The 16,885-nt window shown below is 43.4% G+C and overlaps 1 protein-coding gene across 1 annotated transcript in view; it reads right to left on the reverse strand.

Moving 5' to 3' along the window:
• The window catches only part of LOC138295418 (clusterin-like), a 122,830-nt gene that overhangs the window by 42,467 nt on the left and 63,478 nt on the right, over window positions 1-16,885 (reverse strand). Inside the window, exons 3-4 of the mRNA XM_069233708.1 lie at window positions 9,732-9,880; window positions 6,966-7,136 (exon numbers count right to left, since the gene is read on the reverse strand). Of these exons, the coding sequence (XP_069089809.1) occupies window positions 6,966-7,136; window positions 9,732-9,880 (320 nt within the window). The remainder of the gene's footprint in view (window positions 1-6,965; window positions 7,137-9,731; window positions 9,881-16,885) is intronic.

Genomic DNA, 16,885 nt, shown 5'->3' on the forward strand with positions numbered 1-16,885 from the left:
GTCTGGTAATGATTGTGATGATGTCATGGTTATGTAGGATGCCTGGGTTTCCATGAGGAGCCCAATCAAATAGTGTTTGCTTTCTTGGCCACTGTGGCCAACATTTTGCTCTTCTAATTGACTGCCATCAAAGCAAGGTACGTAGGCAGTTCATTGGTGCAGCCGTGAGATGATTTGACACATGGACAGATTACCTCTTTAAAATGATTTTCTATGTGTTGTGCAGATGATGTCTAACTTAGAAAAACATGATGATTTTAAAATACAAGCCAGAAGTTGTGACAAATAGAATAAACCTTTTTTATTAGAACGTTATTGGAAAGAAACTCATTTTACTTACCACCCTTTATGCTGTACTTGATGGTGTAGTGCAGTTTATTACATGCATTTTAACTTTAAGAAATGAAGTTTTGCTGAGTGTCTCTGAATGTTATATTGTGGTAACCTGATACAGCAAACTGATAAGATGTGTCCCATTGATATGCTGTTTATTTATGGCAACGTATCTATGGCTTACTTAGTAGGGGTAGACAAAGGGAAAGTGTAATCCACAACACTTAGTTCTACTTTCCTCTGGAGTCCATGGAAAAACTTGTTTGAAGGGAGTAGCTAATTCAGACTCAAGAGTTGCAGCCAGTGGTGAAGGAACTGGCATTAACCAGACATGCAGCTTTAGGTTAGTTCAGAATATATGCATTATCACATCTGATATACAACATAAACTGCTCATAATCTGTTTGCAAAACACAAACTATTCATTCAAATGTTCTATTCCCATGGATGTTAGACCTGTCAGCCTTGGAATGGTCTTCCCCCAAACTTTCTGCCTTCACACTGCTATGTTGCTGAATTTCCGTTTGTTGGCTTTAGGAGTCTGTGCACTTTCCACTGCTAAACTGCTTGAGCGCTCTCCTCTAAACACAGTAAAATAGGCTTATACCTGATTGACATATTTACTTTATTTATATATTCATAGTAAAGTGGGATACCATATAATAAAGGAATGTAAATTTGATGCTTCTAGTGGGCAAAGCACTCATTGTGCCACCCACTTAAGTAGGTCCTTAAACATGTCCTAGGTCTGTAATTATAGCCAGAATGCAGTTTTAAACTGTCAATTTGACTTGACAAATCACCCCTAAGGTAGGCCCTAAGTAAGTTGCCTAAAGGGCAGGGTGCACTGTAATTGAAACGTTTGACTTAAGTTTTTACATGTCCTGGTAGTGAAAAACTCAAATTTGCTTTCACTGCTGCAAGGCCTACCTGCCCATAGGATATAATTGAGTTGCCTTGTCACATTTAATAAGTGCTAACTTTTGATTGGGAACAGGTAAGCATTTTGTGTTTGGTGTTGGTGAAATAGTAATTGAAATTCCTTTTTAAACAACCCAATTTTTCCCAATGGCTCTTAGCGAGTTTAGAACCTGGCTTACCTAAAAGTCATGATGGCGTAGTTAGGAAAGTGACCATCAATATGGGGAAAAAAATAAGGATTAGTGGTGAAATTTAGTATATCTTGGTTTGTCAAGACAATCCTACCAGACAATTAAATGAAAAATTGTGAATCCTAGAAATTGATGAAATGTTGGATTGGGAAAATAAAGTGAAAACTGGAATGCATATTTGTGAACACAAACAGTAACCTAATTAAACAAAAAATGCTATTCAAATTGTTTTGCAAGCAAAATAAAAACACTGGGTAATACATGTGTTCTTACTCGCAATGCGTATACCTCCATAGTGCTGCCTATAACAGATATTAGATTTATCCAACGTGATCAGAATACATTTATGCTGCTGTGATTTAAGCTGTGTTGTACATATATTTCAGTAGTAGATACAGTGCCCCAATGTGTTACTTTAGCAGTTTAGGTAATTAAACATCAAGAAAGACTTCAAATTGGGAGCTGTGTTTTATGCTGCATACTAGCAGATCTAAATGTCATGAATTCTGGAATAATTTAGGGAGTAGGTTTTAATTCCTACCCCATTATTTATTACAAATTACACGTATATCTGAGGGATGAACTGTCATGCATGGTATAGTTTGCCTCAATTTGTCAAGTATCAGTGCCTGTAGTGTTGTGTGGATAAGCATTTGTGTTTGTATAGTTTCTCTATGTAAACGTGAGGCTATAATGTGGACACTACTTCATTGTGTGTCTTTCACATTTTCTGTCAGACCATGTCCTTTTTCAATATTTCAGTGCTAGGTAATCCGCAAATTTACATATTTGCAAACTCAAATCAGCCCAAATCACATTGTACTACAAAAAATGATTTAGGCAGTGCACTGCAATTCGCAGAAGTAATATACAATCCTGGACAATTTTACATATTCTATGCATCAATAAAATAAGTGGTCTTCAGTACACAGTGTTACTTAGGGGGTCCTTTAGAGATCAGCAGAGACATCTGCACCATTACACGCAGAAGTTCTGCGTTTCTATATAACTGAGTGTCTGCATTGAAGAGAGTAACCAGAAAAATAAAACACCCCCACTTTGGCCCATATATAGCAATAATTGTGCGAGTAAAGTTAGCAATCCCAACCCTTCTTATGAAGTGTCAAGGGAATTGTACCCCTGGGGAGTATTTGCAGACAATGATGCAAAATGATAAATGTTATTGCATGATTTGAAAGGAGTTTGGCCCAAAAGTACTCACTTACCTGTATTGACCTATTTCTCTCATTCATCCTATCCATCTTCTTTCTTTTAATTCTTTCTTTCCTTCTTTTCATCATTTTTTTTTGTTTTATGCATATTCTATTCTTTCAATCTTTCTTTCTTTCTGTCTATTCTTTTCTCATTCCATCAATTCTTTTTCCTCATTTTCTGTCCTTTAAATCCATGTATTCTTATTTTGCTCTTGGCATTCTTTCACACACTCTTTGCATCTTTTCATTTTGTATTCCTTCCATTTGTTAATTCTTTCTTTCTTTTCTTTCCCTTAATCACCCATCCTTTAATCTTACATTTCTTCATTATATTTTTCTGCTTTCCTTTTTTTCCTTTCATTTTTCTTTTCATTTCTTTCATTTTCTTCTTTCCACTCTTCATTCTTTCTTTGCTTCCTTCTCACCGTTTAAACCTTTTTTCATTATTTCCTGTGTTCATTTGCACCCTAGTTCCTTCATGTTTCCCTTATCCTTTCTTCATTATTTGCATTTCACTTGCTTTCCTTTGCATTGTCTCACTCAATTGGCCTATTTTATTTCTTTGTCATTTTAATATTTAGTCCTTCTCTGTCACCATTTTAGGCTGCTTTTAAAAAGGGGTTTTTTGGGTCCCCACAGCTGTGTTATTATAGTTTATTTTTGCAGAGTTTTAGTTTTAACTTGTGCCTTGTGATGACATGCGAGCCAAAGATGAATGTTAAGAAAGGCCATAAAACTATGTAATGTGACTCATTAGTGCCCCGCTTAAGCTGGTGTAGCAAGTGGTTCACTATGCCCTTGTTCAGATTCACTAACATTCACTCACATGCGAATCCCCAAATAGTGTGAACAATATCTTCCCCACTCCAATCATCCAATTACTTTTATAACCAGAAAATACTTGAGTTAAAACAATTCCAATACTTCAGTGGTCCAACTTTGAAGTATAAATAACCTATGTTCATGTGACAACCAAACATATATAGAAAGAACATGCCAAACCGATGTAGGATCATGCAGTCTAAGATGATGTTGGAGTAAATGTTCATCTGATAATGCATAACTTGCATGGATACTCCTGCCATCTGTTTTGCCACCTTTGTTTTCATGGGCAGCAGTAACAGAACACAAAAAGGCTCTCAGAAACCATTTTGCTTGCTGTAGTTCCCACAGCTTGCCCTTCACTAGCCCCTCAATGGAAAATAGGAGCTAATGAGAGCCAAATGAAGGGACTAATGGTCAAATACTTGATTTCATGGGGGCTCAAGTGTGCTAAAGGTCAATTTCATTAATCCTCGCATTTTTGTTAATTGATGTTACAATACCTGATTTTGAATAATATTTTTTAAAAAAATGAAGACGAAAATCATCTGTCTGGAATCTTTAAAAAAATAACTCCACAGAATCAAGTACCAAAACATATGTGAAAAACGGGTTTTTAATTCTTTGGAACCTGCATCAGCATATAATGGTGAATCATGTTTATAATCATACTTTAGGAAAATAAACAAAGAGTGATAGTTGAAACAACTGATCCCCAAGTGAGAAAAAACACACCACACCATAAAGGAATAAAGAAATTGCTTATAGTTCTGTGATCTTTGGTGTATCTCACAGAGACAGCATCTTATTAAGTTATGAAGTATGATAGGTTTTAGGGTTCGGAGAGGTCGGGTAGTTTTCAGGACAGGGCTGGGTAGGTTTTAGGGTTCAGGGTGGGGGGGGTCAGTGTAGTTTTTAGTACAGGGAGGGGCAGTTTTTAAGGTTCAGAGTTGGGGGTCGGGGTAGTTTTTAGGACAGGGTGGGGTAGGTTTTAGAGTTCAGGGTGGTGGCTGGGGTCGGGTATTTTTTTAGGACAGGGCAGGGTAGATTGGAGGTTCAGGGCAAAGGCGGGAGGTTGGGGTAGTTTTTAGTTCAGGACGGGGTTGGTTATAGGGTTCTGGGCAGGGGGTTGGGGTACTATTTAGGACAGAAGGGCAGGATTTAGGGGACATGGTGGGAGTGGTCGGTCGGGGTAGTTTTTAGGACAGTGAAGGGTAGGTTTTAGGGTTCAGAGGTGTGGGGGTCGGGTAGTTTTTAGGGCAGGGTGGAGTAGGTTTTAAGGTTCAGGGTGGGGGGGTCGGGGTAGTTTTTAGAACAGAGCTTGGTATGTCTTAGGGTTCAGGATGGGTGGGGTAGGCAAGTTTTTAGGACAGAGCAGTATAGGTTTTAGCGTTGAGAGCAGGGGTGGGGGGGTCGGGTAGTTTTTAGGACAGTGCGGGTAGGTTTTAGGTTAGAGGGTGGGGCGGGAGGTCGGTGTAGTCTGTAGGACAGTGTGGGTAGGTTTTAGGGTTGAGGGCAAGGGTGAAGGTTGGGGTACTTTCTATGACAGTGCAGGTAAGGTTTCAGGGTTCAGGGAGAGGGGGTCAGGGTGCTTTTTAGGACAGTGCGGGTATGTTTTAGGGTTCCAGGTGGGGGCAGGGATTCAGGGTAGTTTTTAGGACAGGGCGGGGTAAGTTTTAGGGTGCAGGGTGGGGGTGGAGGGCTCAGGGTAGTTTTAGGACAGGGCAGGGTTACTTTTAGGGCTCAGGGTGAGGGATGGAGGGGCAGTTTTAAGGGCTTGGGCGGGTTGGAGTATGGTATCAGCTGTACGGTGGCGGGAGAGAATTTACCACACATGTTCCTTTACCAAACACACTTTTACAACAAAATTCATTGTAAAGGCATGCGTGATATAGGCATGCGTTGTTCCATTATACATTCGTGCTGTTGCACATCAACACAGGAGTGGGCAGTGGGCATAATTGGCAGTGGGCATAATTGAACCTATGTTGTCCTATACAGCAGAGGGCATGCTTGTAGCAAATGTCTGGATATTTAGATGAACAGCAGTTCCGAGATATATCGCTTGTGGACTGGGAGACTGCTCTCCTATTTACTACCTGTAAGTAATAATCCCATAGCAACCAAAGTTACATTGAACTCCTAATAGACCTACACACAAATCAGCTGGTAAGATAAAATAGTGGTGGAAACTCCACCATGGATGGGCACACATCTCCCATGGATTGCCTTCCAATAGGGATTCAAGGAGCTGGACTTCATAGGCTTCTCTGCACTGGGAGCTTTTGTTTACTTATGTACCACAAAGTTATTTGTGGCTTTGAGGGAACAATTTGGGCTCATTCAACTCCAGTTCTTCTTCAGATATCTTCAGCTCAGACGTGCAATTATGCCACACCAAGCTGAACTGGGTGGTGTCCCACACTATAACCCTCTAGAAGAGAACATAATGTCACCTCCTCCCAAAAGGTAATATATCATGTATATACAAATCTCTCATCAACACTCCTGACACTTAACCAACTCAGAGGGGCTTGGGAACGCAACATGGGAAGATGAGGAATGGACCTTGGTCCTGCTGGCTTCCTGAAATACACCCACCTCAAGCAGATTTTACATCATGTCATTCAAATACGTTCACAAAATATACTTAACTCTTGAAAAGCTCCAGAGGTTGTAATGTAGTCTGGACACCAAATGACTCATAACCCAAACTGAAGTGGGGGACACCTCCTCCCGGCAGTGTGGTCAAGTAGAAAAATCAGACCAGCTCTGGAGGGAAGAATCAATACATCCCAACAGTGTTTGACTGCTCATTTGAAATCGACCCTTGTTGAATATTCTGGAGGTTGAGGGATTCTCATGTACCGAAAAGATCTTGTAGAGACTAGGACTGGTCCTGGGCAAAAGACACTGCCCAGAAATGGAGAAAGTAGACTTCACCCAGCATTACGAAATTGAGAGGTGTCTGAACAGTTGTTGATTCCTTCCATTCACCCTTCAATTCATCCTTTATTTTTTTAGGCCAGAGGATGCCCTCAGACACATCAGAAGATCTTGAAAGCATAAGTGGCATAAAGGGAGGGTGAGAAGGACAGCTAATAAACATTTCCTAATTTCATAAGGACTTGGGCAAACAAGCATACATGAATAACACTGATGTGCCATGTGTGGGTCCAAGGTGAGGGGAATCCAGGGAAAATGTTTGGCCAAAGGGATGAATATGATCTTAAACAACGGGTACAAAAATGCACATCAAGGAGTACATTTATATGTTAATGGTGTTTCAACTTATCAGTGTGTTGATTACAATAAATAAACACAAATAAAGAGATTCATTAACAAACATTGTCAGAATGCTCTCTTTGGCACCCTTGCTCAATGAAGACCTACATGAATTTATGCAGCTCAAGATGACCAAGCTAAGCTATGAGGTGGAGAGAAAAGTACTTGTGCTCATTTGGGCATGTGTTGGAGAACTGACCTGTCGACCCACGAGGCCGGCTCCACTATTGCAGGTCTTGGAGTAGAACCTGATGCAGGTCTGCTTCAGGCAGGGCTTGCACTCCTCCCACAATGCCAGCATTGTTTCATTGCACACATTCTGCGTCTCGTTTAGTTGTTGCTTTGTCTCCTGGGCCAGCTTTAATGCCTCCTAAAAGCAAATACATATGGAGTATAGTGATTAACACAGTAGTGGCGTAGTTAGATCTCTATAATACATAGGAGTCTGTAGTCCCTATATAAAAACCCATCTCTAATTTCCTTATGAACTTATTACAGTTGAGTTTTGACGTCATAATGCCTGCAGCCAGAGCCAACAGCCAAGGTGAAAGGTAGGTCACAGAGCATAGTTACTGTTGCAATTTTTTACAATGAAAACAGAACTGTCTTTTCTTTCTTCTGAATTGTTTTTTTAAGTGAATGGTCATCAGCTGAAAGGAGATTTTCATGGCAAAACGTATTTTTTCATGATATAGGTCATTGCAGAAAACATAGAATCTGTCGTTTTTACACATCGTGAGCTACAATCTTTATTTAATGTCACATTAAACTGATTCTTATGCCTTTTTTGAGACAAATTAGTAACTCTTTTGGGGTTTTTTAATTTCACACTAAATATATTCTGCATTTAATCTTCATGTCTGCAATCATACTACTTTTGTCATGTGATACAACAGGACACCAAGGATTTAAGTGTGATGGTGTGACCATGTATTATAAGGAATAAAGTGCCCTCTCTTGCATGTTATAGGATATTGCAAGTTGTTGTAGGATATTGAAGGTTGCCTGCGAGTTCTATTACTTTATTAAGAAACACCTTGAGCCTTTTTAATGTCTATGATCAAGGAACTCCTGAGAGACTTGCAATAGCCTTACAATGTGCAGCTGTAGGTACTTTATCCCATATAGATCTCACTGCAGATTCAGTGACTGACCCACAGTTTTGGTGACCTCACCAAATTTCTCTGTGTTCTCAATAAGTCACTACAAAGTCTATCAGACAAGGTGGTTGAACATTTAATACTTTTGGTAGAGAACATTTCTAATTATGGTGGATCAATTCCACAGTATCCCCTTTACTCAATATCAAATGGCCATACTCTGCTCCCTGACACATCACATATTGTTTAACACATAGTTTGCTGGGTTGAAAGTGAAGTAAACTGATTTTTAGAGGAAGGCTCATCAACTCAAACTGTAAAGTTCAGCCAAGTTTTCATGATATCCACAATACCTATTTATCAGGAAAAACATGTGTAGTCAATTACAGCAGACATTCAATCAATCAAGCATGTATAAAGTGCAGCAAATCACCCCTGATGATCCCAAGGCACTGAAAAAGAAAAGAAAAGACAGAAGCAGGAGTGATGCAGTTGCATGGGGAGAACTAGGCCTGGGACCTGCTAAATGAGGTCACACATTTGGCTCCATTAAGTAGGTCCTGGGAGGAGGGAGTCCCGCTGAGGGGTGGGGCTAGGCGGGGACGGGGATAATGGACGGCATGCTGGTTCACAGGTAAAGCAAGGTGAAAGCAGTGTAAATGAGGGAAAAAGAAGGAGAAGGCTAAAAAAATGGGGGGGAAAGCAAGAAGGCAGCACACAAAAAATGGGGGAAAGGCAAGGAGAAGACACACAAAAAAACAGGGGAAAAGCAAGGAGAAAGCAATGAAAACTAGGGAAAAGCAAGGAGAAGTCACAAAGAAACTTGGGGAAAAGCAAGGAGAAAGCAGTGAGAAGACGGTAAAAGCAAGGAAAAGGCACTCAAAAATGGGGGTAAAAACAAGGAGAAGACTGGAGCAAGAGTAATGCAGCAGTATGGGGGGGGAGCTGGGCCTGGGACCTGCTCCCCATACTTGTTGGGGATGCTGTAAACTTCACTACACTGAACAATACTGTTTCTTCACAATAAGATTCACAGATAGTTTTCAATGTGGATCTGTCCTCTCAAGCTGTAAGGTGAAAGCATTCATGGTAGTGTACCAATGCTCTTTATCGGATTCCTAGCTACTTGCCTAATGTGGATCCAGGTCATAGTAAAACTACATGCTTTCTGCATATGAGCTGTCTCATATCAAGTATCTTTGTATTTAAGTAAATGAGTTCAGCCACTTCACCTGGGAGCCAACTGTCCTTCGCAAGTCTGGGAAGTAATATTATGTACTAGCGTCAAGGCCACAGGATTTCTGCGATTGTGCGACTGTGCTGTTTTCTGCATAAAGCAGAAAGAAATGAGAAAAGCAGTCAACTTTAGCAAACGTGGCCCCCAAACATCTAAAATTGGAATATTTCGAGAATATTCGTGTACAATTAGTACAAATACAAAGAACTGAGCCCTAATGTCACTTTTTTTGGTAGGGAGTTGGACATTTCGCAAAGGTCTATGAAAGAATACTCCTGTGAAACTGCCACAAAGTCTAATAAATCAGTATTCAAATATGCTTTCTGCCTATGTTGCCCATTAATACTGTGACATTTCTTTCTAAACATATCTCCGATGCAAACTTCTCACATAACTTTTTGCTACATTTTCCATTCAGCAGAACATATTTCTCAAAGTATTGATTCTGAAAGGTAACAACCAGTCTGCAGTCAAGAATCACTTTTTTAAAGTTCAGTAAAATGATGGCCATTACTTAGAATTCCTGGCGGAGTTTCTGCATTGAGGAGAATGTTTCCATAGCGGCCATCTTGTTTTGTGCATGTGACCTGTCAAAGCTTATTCTGCAAGTGGAGCGTGGACTACTCACCTCTTTCTTTTGCTTGGTTTCCTCCAGACTGTTCAGGATGGCTTGGTGCTCCGTTTCAGCCTTTTCCTTAAGTTTGTTCATGGATCTCACCCCTTCGAATGCATTGTTCATCTCTTCCAGGAAGTACGCATTGGTATCATTTGCGATTTCTGCAAAGAGAAGAAAGTTAAAATGTTTTATCACCATAAAAAATCCATTTCATACATTATACTGTAGGGCATGAAGAGTGCATAGAGCGCTTCAACATTAACATGTAAATATGAAAAATGTCAGATTAAATGAGAAAACAAGTGATTTGCATCCAAAATGCCTTGGATAACCAGCAAAATCCAAAGAATGCTTTAAGTACATTAGGAAGACAGGCTTGCTCCATGTTTGGCAACATCTTACACCAAGGCAAAATTAAAGGTTTTGTATTCAAATGTGTAGAAAAAACCTTTACATTAATCCTTTTACAAGAGGTAAATTTAGCAAGTGTAAGACACACAGTGAAAATATATTTTTTATGTATTCGCCAGTGAAAAAGGTTGTCGTAATATCGGCAGTCTTTTTAGGATAGTGCATCAGTGGTGTCCAACATAGGCACAAGCCCGATCTCTAGGCATATTCACATAAGATGTATTTGGGCACAATTTATCTAAACAGAAATCATGTATATAAGTCAGTGAATATCCTGTTCATCTGGCACGGCTCGGGCCCTCCAAGCCCTGCGTTGGAGAGCCTTTATCACAACTTGTTTCAATATTTATGCAGAACTCTGGAATACGAAGGCTTTGTGCATGATTGTGTTTTCTTTAACCACAGTCAGTGATTTTGAATCCTTGATGCCTATTCAAAGGTATTTTGTTGTACGTAAAGTACTTCTCTTGCAGTATTCTTTTATATACTCTTACTTTATGCATTTCTTTTGAAAATTGGCCCTAAAACATCTAGAATGGAAGTAATAGGGGAATATTCAGGGAATATTCATGTACAATTAGTAAGTTTAGTACAGATAGACAGGACTGTGCCTCCTTTGCACTTTTACTAATAAGGAGTTGGACATTTCAGGCGGATTCACAAAGGCCGGTAAGAGTAGAACAAAAAAAAAGTACTCCTCTAAGGCTACTCTCCGTACTCATACCCATATGTTTTTGTGAATCTGTGCCAATGTGTGCTGTTTGTGAACTGGAGATAACGCTTTAGGTGTTCTATGTATTTGATGCTGCCTTCTATGGTCTGCTGAATGGGTAGACAGGAGAAATCATTTTGCTCTGCAGCCTTTGGAAAGATTTGACAAGGGTAGAAAAGCAAATCTCTTAGAAGGTTTGGGTTTTTAGGAACAGTACAAAGGCTGGAATGGAAGGAATAAAAAAAAAAAACAAGTCAAATGAACATTTACATCAAAAACATTTAAAAAGTATGATCTCACCCAAGAGATTGGTCCTACTCCACAATCATTTGCATTATCATTGACAAGGGACAAACAATCCCAATATAAAAATCATGTTGATCTGGGATCAGGGCTTCCTATAAATTAATTATGGTCTTGACCACATTACAAGAAATTAGAATTGGAGTCTTAAGGCCAGATTTTGCATTTAGCTGGGGACCCTCTAGCACAATCAATAAATCTATCACAGATTTGTAATGCGCGGCAAATCACCGATAGGGTCCCAAGGCGGCGCTGAATGTAGGCATGCTGCTCCGTGGAACAGCCAGGCCTTGAGGTCCTTCCTGAACTGCTTCAGTGATACAGTCTGCCTGCGCTTCGGGGGAAGTGTGTTCCAGGTCCAGCCTGATAGGTAAGAGAAGGATCTTCCTCCGGCTCTACTTTCCCAGATCTTGGGGACGGCTGCACGGGTGAGCTGGGAGGAACGGAGACCTCTGTTGGGTATGTAGAAGGTGAGGCGGTGGTTGAGGTATGCTGGTCCTATGTTGTGCAGTGCCTAGTCAGTGTGGATCAGGAGTTTGTATGTGATGCGCTTGTTGACCGGGAGCCAGTGTAGGTCTCTGAAGTGGGAGGAGATACGGCTGTGACGGGGGATGTCCATGATGAGTCTGACTGCTGCATTCTGGACTCTTTGTAGTCTAGATTGAAGTTTCTTGGTGGTTCCGGCATAGAGTTTGTTGCTGTAGTCTAGTGTGCTGGTGATGAGTGGGTGGGTGACTGTCTTCCTTGTGTCGGGGGGAATCCATCTGAAGATCTTCCGCAGGAGACAGAGGGTGTGGAAGCTTGATGAGGAGACGGCGTTAACTTGGGGGGGTTATCGATAGAGATGAGTCCAGGATGATGCCCAGTTTGCGCGCATGGTCAGTGGGGTTAGGGGTGTTACCCAGAGTGGTGGGCCACCAGGAGTAGTTCCAGGCAGAAGGGGTGGAGCCGATCACGAGGATCTGTCTTGTCCGAGTTGAGCTTGAGGCAGCAGGCCTCTATCCAGGCCGCGACTGCTCTCATCCCATTGTGGAAATTCCTCTTGCTTGCGTAGAGTCCTCAGACAGGGAGAGGATAAGCTGGGTTTCGTCGGATTAGGAGACTATGTTTAGCTCATGTTTGGTGATCTTACTGAGCGGGCCATGTAGACGTTAAAAAGCGTCGGGCTGAATGAGGATCCTTGGGGCACTCTGCAGCAAGTGTTTTTAGCTTCTGATGTGAACCGTGGAAGTCTGACCCTCTGTTCTTCTGGTGAGGAAGGACCTGATCCAGTTCAGGGCTTTGTCTGGAATTCCAGCATTGTGCAGTCTGTCGCAGAGAGTGGAGTGGAAGACTGTCAAATGCTGTGGAGAGGTCAAGGAGGATGAGTGTGGCCGTGCCAGTATGAAGCGTATGTCGTTGGTGGCTGCGGTTGCTTCTGAATCCAGACTGGAAAGGGTCTAGGATACGGTGTGTCTCAAGGAACTCATGAGTTGCTGGTCGACGGCTTTCTCTGTTACCTTGGCAGGGAAGGGGAGCAGAGAGATGGGTCTGTATTTCTTCAGCACTCTCTAGGCTCGGTGGTGGGTTTCTTGAGTAGCAGGCTGATTTCCGTATCCATACCACTGGCTACCGCCCTGCTTCCCTAGTGGAGGACAGTCTGCACAATACAGCATATGAGGCAGGGATCTATGAAGCATTTATTTGCATTTGCTGGAGCACATGTTTCGATAAAGGCAGTGAACCTTTCTGCACGTCAGGTCTGCTGCACCTGATCGTCAAAGTATTTTTTTTTCCAAAAGTAAGTCCACAAACCACAGGTTTAGTGCTAGAAAAAACAAACTAATGTCCTGGCATGCAGAAAGTTTGCTCCCTGCATATTTTGGCTATTTATTGTTTTCATTGGCCAGGACCATTATACCTAACACAAGTACGGAAATCTAGGATCGTTTGGATGACCTGGAGGACAGGCCGACAAGCCAAAGGTTTGAACCAGCAGAGCCAGCTGAAGCCCCACCAGTGTTAACTTACCATTATATGGCGCTCGGAATGCTGCTACGTACTGCAGGTTTTATGAGTTGGGAGCAGCCCTGATTTACAGCAGTTGTCCTGATCCACCAAACCCTGATTGGCTCCATTAATGTGGAGCTTTTGAGTGACTGAAATATCCTTCAAAATGTCAGGGAACCCATGGCTGTATTATAGAGAAACGTGAATGTAGGTATTCTTCAAGATAGGTGCTGTTGGATATCTTGAAGGGTTCCAATGAAATGTGTTTGGATTGAAGTCACAGCCTAGTAGGATAATTCCAGGGAGTCTATTTCGATGGAAAAGAATAGTAAACACTCAAATATGCAAATAAAATTTGGGGGCATAGGGTTTCACCTTACTGGTTAGATGAAAAGTCCTGGTAAAGCATTTACGAGCTACCCAGCCTAAGCGTGACCAGGAGAGGTGCATTTAACAGTGGGGTGGAGTAGCTGCAAAAGCATGCATCCATGAAGGGAGCTGTGTGCAGTGGAGGTTTCAAACATGTTTTTATCTGCCAACCAGCGAGCCACTCATTGGAGTTGGGCCGCTAAGTAGTAAGTTTCAAATGAGGGGGCACCGAGGCCCCCCTCCATCACTGGCAGTTGTAGTTTATGAAGAGCTACCCGATGTATGCCTGAGTTCCAGTACAGATCGCTGAGTAGCTGATCTAGGGCTCCAAAGAAGCTCTATGGAGGGACGATGAGCAGGCTGACAAAGAAGTAGAGCAGCCTGGGGAGGACAATCATTTTAGACGGAGTGATTCTCCCGGTAAGGGCCAGAGGGAGCTTCTGCCAGAATCGCACTTGAGTGCAGGGAGGTGTATGCTTTCTTAAGGTTACACTCAAAGAGGTCTGCTTGAGAGTAGTATTACCAAACTCAGAGGTAGCGCGGAGCTGTGACCTGCCATGTTACAGGTGTTGTGCCTATAAGAACCGGATGCGGTGGGGCCTCTTTTCTGAATGGAAAGATGTAGGACTATCCCCAGTTGACCCTGAGACCAGCCGCTGATCAGAAGTCTCGGAAGGCCGTGTTTAGGGGGGTGGTATCAATCCACATGGCTTGGATGTAAGCAGGATGCCGGCCATGTCTAATGATACAGCGTGTGTATTCCCATTTAGGGGTATCGCCCACGCCGGCTGTCCCACCTGAGGCGATGCGCCAAGGGTTCCATGACTACGGAGAATAGGATTGGGGACAGGGGGCATCCCTTTCGTGCACTGCAGGTGACGGGGAAAGAAGGAGATGGAAGGCGGTCTATCTGGATCCGTGATGACGGGGTCGTGTATAGTAGTTTGGTGTACGTGAGGAAGCGGGTCTGATTCCCACAGCCCAGAGGTTGGAGAACAGGTACTCCCATGAAAGAATCAAAAGCCTTCACTATATCTAAAATCAAACAGGCAGCTCAGGGGTACTGAACTGAAGCCTAGTCCATCACATGAAATAAGCAGCATATGTTGTAGGAGGTTTTACAGCCAGGCATAAAGCCGTTTTGAGCAGAGTGGATTAATTTTGGGAGTACCTGCAGGTATCGATCGGCAAGGACTCTGTCCAAGATCTTATATAGTCTGTTCCCAGTATGACTATCGGACAGTAAGAGGAGGGATTAGTAGAGTCTCTGCGCAGTTTCAGCAGCAAGCTTAGCAGGAACTCTTGCATGGTGTTGGGGAGGGCCATGTGGTCAGGGCTTCGTTGTAGACTGTGACTAGCTGGAGAGCCAGGGTGGTAGCCGAGTGGGTATAATATTCAATGGGGAGCCCGTCAAGGCCCGGGGTCTTGCTACGGGAAAGGGCATGAATTTCCTGCTTCACTTCATCCACTGTGATCAGTTTGTCAGATTTTTGCTCGCTGAGCTGAGTGAAATGCTAGGAGAGAGAGGGGGCTCAGGAAGCTGTTAATAGCTGCTGTTGGGGAGGCAGCTGGTTGTGTATAGAGTGATGAGTAATGTGTGTGGAAGGCTTGCAGTATAGTGAATTGGGTGCACAGCATCTGGCTGGATGAGAATGCGATTTGTGTTATGGTAGGGGCTTGCCATTCCTGCCGGTTTAACCATGCCAACAGGCTACCGGGTTTGTCCCCATACAAGTGAAACGGGCAGTGTATTCTTTGAAACTGTAGCAGCTGAGGCGCTCCACCAAATCCGCCTGCTTCTTCTTGGCCTGTAGCAAGGCTTTGCAGGATGCCTCTCTATGTGGTCTGTTATCGAGCTCCGTAACCTTTCTATCTGACTCCCGGAGCAATCCCGACAGTTGACGCCTGACCCCGGTCATGTTCTATATACAGTGTCCACATGCTACTACCTCAAAGGCATCTCAGTCTACTCCTCTTGTCGTGGTTGGTGGCAAAGTACCCAGTGATACATGTGAGATGTGAGTCAGTGAATGATTGGTCCTCTAAGATACCCTTCTGGAGCCTCCAGAGGGGCACTGGGGATCAGGGGAACGCCATTCTATCTCTAGGATGTGTGCTGAGTGGTCCCAAAAGACCCTGCATAGGTAGTCTGATGTGGTTATGCAAGTGATCAGTTCAGGGGAGCAGAGGAATCTAGCTAGTAAGACATACAAATTGTGGGGGGCAGAGTAGTGAGAATATAAGTGGATTTGCGGGTTGTGAGCCCTTTAGGCATCTTGCAGACTCCATTGGTCTACCCAGGCAGAGAATGTGTGGGAGGACTGGTGGGTAGGGGCTGAGGGGAGGGGGGATAGGACCGTTCTATTACGATGTCCAAAACATTATTATAGTTGCCTCCCAGAAGCCAGGGGATGCCTACTAATTGAGTGAGTATTCTAGACAGTAGCCCAGAATGTGGTTTGATCCGTGTTGGCTGCGTATATGTTGCCCATGAGCACTTGCGCCCCATTGAGGTATCCCTCTTCAAACGCATAGCTGCCATCTTTGTCTACTATTGACACACATAGTTGGAAGGGGGTGCCAAATGAGGGCCCCTCTTGCAAATGCTGTGAGCTCTCTCCATTGTGGAGTGAGGGGTCAGACCGCTGGTGTGTGTAAACGTCTTTATGCAGTCCTCTAGTAAGTCTATCATTGTTTGGGAGCCCTCCAGGCCCTCTGGAAGTCCCACGACACGGATGTTGCGTCTGGCCCTACCTTCGGCATCTTCTGCTTGCACTTCCAGGCATTTTACTCGGGCCACAAGGTCCCTGGAGATCTGTTCTTCTGTTGATAGTTGTGGTGTTAGATTTGAGAGCTGATGTTCGGCGTCTGTGACCCTGGCCACCAGTTTGCACTGATCTTTTTGGAGGAGCCCAAACTCCACATGGATTTCCTTGATTTGGGCCTCTAAGGAGGTTCTTGGGATTCAATAGCCTAGAGGATAACATCCATTTCATCAGCTGTAGCATGTTGGGGCTGAGGGCTCCTGGCTCTTGTTCATGGGTGCCTCTTGATGGGGGGCCGGCGGCAGAGTGTGGGAACGCTGTTGGAGGCCTGTTTGTCTGCCTATGGTGCGGCCAGGTTGTGTGCCCCCCGCTGGCAAGTTCCTTCTTGCCTGTGAAGTCTGTTACTTGGGTGCCTCACTTGATGTTAAGAGGTGGTTCCCCTATTGATGTCTCTCCCCTCTCTGAGCTCTACTGTCGATTGTCCAGGTGATGTGTGAGGCCACCACCCCGCCATGTGGCCCCTGCCGCTTGATTATGGTGTTGGGGTGTGTTCCTTGTGGGTGGGGGGGGGTATGTTGTGTGGCTGTGGCCCCTGCTGGTTTTCACTGGTGGCAAGG

This window comes from Pleurodeles waltl, chromosome 5 (genome assembly GCF_031143425.1).
Source record: "Pleurodeles waltl isolate 20211129_DDA chromosome 5, aPleWal1.hap1.20221129, whole genome shotgun sequence".
Classification (NCBI taxonomy): Eukaryota; Metazoa; Chordata; class Amphibia; order Caudata; family Salamandridae; genus Pleurodeles; species Pleurodeles waltl.